Below are 4,883 nucleotides of genomic sequence, written 5' to 3'. Positions count from 1 at the left end.
AAATTAGACATGGTAACCACATCAATTTGACCCTTTCCCTTCCATTTACGGGACACTGAATCCCTAACAGCTTCAATTTTAGGTCGAGGGCCAATAAACTTGCCAACCAGGACAGGGGCCAGATTAGCCATATTCTTTTCCATGATACAATGTGGAATAGAAATGGAACAAGAACGAAACTTCGGGTCCACTTTATGGGGAACAGGCGCAATAGCCTTGCATTTGAGGTTTGATCAAAATAAATTAGACCATTTTCTATTGCAGTCTAGAGATCCCGGTTTCCTAAGATTCTCAACAAACTTTCTGGGACCCTGCCCATCACAAAGTAAAATAGTAAAGTCAATTTTGTCTTCTGTTGGTACCGACAAGGTGTCCCCATCCCAAAACCCATTGAGACTACCATCAGAAGCTTTATGTTTTGTTTTTCCCATGGATTACATCACGTGGGAGCCTCCGAAACCTTCATCACCCAATCTTACTGCTCCCACTCCTGCTCCATTCGAATTCAAACCAGTCGCTCCAGTTGTTCCCGCCATTCCCACCTCTCTAGCTGCTTACATTAATAAAATATAATAACTTTATTTTTTATATTTCAAGTTTTTGTTCTTTTCTTGAGTTGCTTCCTATTTTAAATTTCTATTACTATTCTCCAACAATTAGTGATAGATGTATTTACAAGTGATCATACCTACTAGCAATAATTAATTAATTGCAAATTACGTCCCACATTTCATTTGAATTACTTACAATTGTTGGCACATAATAAAAGTTCTAACTAATATTTTTACTACACCAATAATAGGAGATAATTTTTTTTTAAAATTATGGATTTGCTCCTCCTTATCTCAGTCGGTGGTTGCCAAGAACACTCTCCCTCTTCACCAGGGTTTAATTCTAAGACTTTATAAGTTTCATTTGGCTTCAACCTTACCTAGTGGGCCCCGTATGACCTGCTCTGGTCCTCTGTCTTCAGGTAGCTTCTTTATAGTGGTTATGTAAGAGGTCCAGGCCTATCTTTCTTTAATCAATCATAACTAAACCAATAATAGGAACTATATGTTTATATCAATAATTATTACCATTTTACATAAATTCATTATAATTTTTTAGCTTAGTAATAACTAAAAAATCTTTAATTCACTCATTCTAATCGACATTTATATTTATGTTTGTAAAAATAAATGTTATTTTTAGATTATTGGCATTTTACAAATCGTATAGAATATTGCTCATATTTTGTATCCCTTTTTACTCACCACCATTCATTCTTTCTAATTATGTAGAGTGTAAACTTCCATAAGACATTATCTTGTTGTAAAACATCAAAACAAGAAAATTGACATGTATTATTCAAAAAATATGTATAACCTATCTAAATGTATTACACTTCAAAAAATTAATTCATCTTGGAAACAACTATGGTTAAATAGGTATTATTGTTTCAACTTCATTTCCAATGTCTGCTTCATAAGGTAAAGTTTTATAGTTTACATTCATGGCGTAATAGTTTTCATATGTATTTCAATTTTTATAGGAAAAATTTACTATCCCGCGGAAATGAATTATTTGATTGAAAATGCAATCAAGATGATCGGTGATGGAAAACTAAAGTTGCAACCACATTTGCAAGTATTAAGTATGGCAAGTTTGGGGATGACCTTCGATCAACAAATCGATTTTAAAATAGACCTCTCTATTGGATTTCACAAGCAAAAGGATACACTTAGAAAAAAATACAATGATTCCATAAAGTCAATACAAATCCCTAAGGGATCTACACTTCTACCCGTCAAATATAGTTGCCATATTATTCGCAATTCAAGGTGAGCCACAATGTTTGATTGATTTTCTAACAACTGTAGATCAATTTCGTGTAAATTAGCAAATTCTTGGACCCACTATGTAAAACTTGTTGCAATTTTAGCCCTCCAAACTAGTTTATATACACAAGGACGTGAGATTTTAAGCTCACAAAGATTTTAAAAATTATAAAGAAAGTGACAAATGATACAAGGTTAACACTTGACTTGAATCAGTTAGATATTTTTTCACATTTTTTTAGAAAATCCTAATCTAGAGTTGGGTTAATGAATAATAGATGTGTAGGAAGATATAAAACTGAAATAATGGAGTTCTCTTATAAATATCTCAAATACTTCATCAATAAATGTAAACACAGATATCCAAACATAGACATGTTTTTTAAAACATAAAACACCACAATCAAAATATGTGATTTCAACATATAAAATCACAAAATTTGACATCAACCTAGATAAAATGGAGCGAAAAGGATCTTTTTTATATCATGTGTCATGTGAGATGTGTCTATCTTAAAACCATGCATGATTCGAATCCATCCTTTATTACTTTCCACACCTTGACATAAACAACATTTCTGTCAGTTTATTTATAGCTTGTTCTTACCCAAGTTACAAATGCCCCTTTGAAAAATGTTCAATTTTACATTGAAGAAAATTAGGAAATCCCTATCAAACTTTTTGATACCAGTTTTATACCTAAACAAGATCTTAACGCACAAATTTATGATCTTTCCTTTTAAATATTAAAATGTTAGAAAATGCGCAGTTTGCATTGATACAAAGAAATAGCGGTCATGGGTTTTGCTAATTTGAAAGTTAGGAACCCCTGGCCAGACAATCTGAGTGTGGCGATGGAAATTCACGAGATAAATGATGTGAAGGCGGCTGAAAAAATATATTCTTTGAATAAATACTAATTATAGTCTTTGAATAAATACTATAGTATTAATCTAGTGTCTGAACGTTAGGTTTGAAAACAACAACGCGGGAAGAACAAGGGAAGTCGAAGCCTTATATGCCCAATTCTCGTCAACAAGAAGAAGTTCAGGTTGGAAGATTGAAATTCTACTTTGTCTGCTATTGTAGTGCGTGATTGTCTGCTATTGTACTGCGTGATTTTCTATTTATAAGGTGCTCGTCTTAAACCTTGTATTCATCCTCGAACGCTTTGTCTGGCCGATCATTGTTTGACATCCCAGAAATCAGACACAATTATTTGATTGATTCCTTAATTTCTATCAGTCAATCAATGGCCGTATTTCCATTGCCCCAGCTTGAAGATAATGCTGTATTATTACCCAGTTCCCAAACTAACTCAACGCAGCCTCAGCTATGTGACGTATGGAGAGATATACAAGGTGCCCATAATTGAATGGTTTGCTTGATCCCATGGTTCCCAATTTGAAAGCTGAAGCTCTCGGATATGGGAATTTGGCACAGCTTTGTTACGACGCATTTGATGGCAAAAGCTACTCCAAAAACTACGGCACATGTTATCACAGAAAAAGAGATCTGTTCAATAAGATGGGCATGTCTGAAAGTGGCTACCAAGTCACTAAATATGTTTACGCCAATGCTAATCTGTTAAATCAAGTTTTTGGTGAGAAACCAAAAGACCAAGGTGTTTGGTTGGGTTTTATTGCAGTTTGCACGGATCCAAATGAGATAAGAAGGCTTGGACGACGAGACATAGTGATTGCATGGAGAGGAACTCAGACTGCTGAAGAATGGATAGAAGACCTGAGAGATATTCTTGTACCTACAAGATTATCCTATAGATGCAAGAGGACAGGCAAAAACCAAGAGCATCATTTCGCGGATGGAGTACTAATTGAGAGAGGATTCCTGAGCTGCTATACTTCAACTGTCCGTCACCGTCAAGGCGCTGCAGGAGCCACTGTGAACATCAGCACCAGAGATTTGGTAGTCTCAGAGATAGAACGATTGATTCAAGTTTATGAAAAAGAGATGGACAATTTAAGGATAACATTTACGGGACACAGCTTAGGAGCTGCTCTTGCAACCTTGAGCGCTTATGATATCAAACAAATGCTTTTCACCAAGCATAATTTTCATCAAATTCCCGTCACCGTCTTCGCTTTTGCCTCTCCCCGGGTGGGAAATCTTGCGTTTGCTAAACGGGTGGAGGAGATTGGAGTGAAAGTGCTGAGGTTTGTGAACAAGCGTGACCTGGTTCCCAAAGTGCCCGGAGTTTGTATGAACGAGAACGTGGGATGCCTCAGCAAATTGCTGCATTGGCTTCCGTGGACATACTTTCATGTTGGCGTCGAGCTTCCTTTACACAACAATTCTCCATTCATTCAGCACACCCATAATCTTGCCTACTTTCATAATTTAGAGCTTTACTTGCATTTACTGGACGGGTACATTGGAAGTAAGCAGCCGTTTTCTTGGAGTGGAAGAGATCATGCTCTGGTTAATAAGAGCTGTGATTTATTGCGCCTCGTTAAAGGTCCAGATGGCAAATGGACGCAGCCATCAGAAGAGGAATAATTCATGTCTCACTCAACTCCAGATGACATCAACGTCCAACGTTGTGCGCTGCAATGTCACCACAACTGTGCTGGTTATTGAATTATTCTTTTTATCTGGATGCATATATTTAACATGTTGTCACATTCATTATTGAATTAATTTAACTTCAAAGCTTAACCTTAAGCGTGAAATGAAATCAACTATGCAGGAGTTCATAGCTGTGGATGATACAAATTAGCTTTTGATTGTCATAGAATACAATCACGTGTCATCAGTAATCTGATAGATAATAAAGTACGCGTAAATCAGTATTGATTTTAATTATGAACATTGCTATTAAACAAGAGATAATACGCCTCAGCTCTGTTGTAGCCCAAAATACCTTCATACAAAATTTGTAAAAATAGTCAACAAGGGTAAGTTCTCAAATCTTTCTCTAATCCTCAGAATTAGTGACAATATCAATGTTCTAGTGCTATCTAAATCTACTGAGAACTTTAGTTGAGGATTGCATGTATGCATGTCATACTATCTATAATTATGAGATTACCAAGTATTTGGTTT

At 35.6% G+C, this 4,883-nt stretch overlaps 1 protein-coding gene across 1 annotated transcript; it reads left to right on the top strand.

Annotated features, from left to right (window-relative positions):
- The first annotated feature begins 3,212 nt into the window (after positions 1–3,212).
- Positions 3,213–4,337, top strand: LOC131859047 (phospholipase A1-Igamma1, chloroplastic-like). Its single transcript, XM_059212561.1, has one exon. The coding sequence runs from the start codon at positions 3,213–3,215 to the stop codon at positions 4,335–4,337; it is 1,125 nt and encodes a 374-aa protein (XP_059068544.1).
- Positions 4,338–4,883: the final 546 nt, after the last annotated feature.

This window comes from Cryptomeria japonica, chromosome 10, assembly GCF_030272615.1.
Source record: "Cryptomeria japonica chromosome 10, Sugi_1.0, whole genome shotgun sequence".
In the NCBI taxonomy this organism is placed as follows: domain Eukaryota; kingdom Viridiplantae; phylum Streptophyta; class Pinopsida; order Cupressales; family Cupressaceae; genus Cryptomeria; species Cryptomeria japonica.
This window is presented reverse-complemented; position numbering and strand designations above follow the sequence as displayed.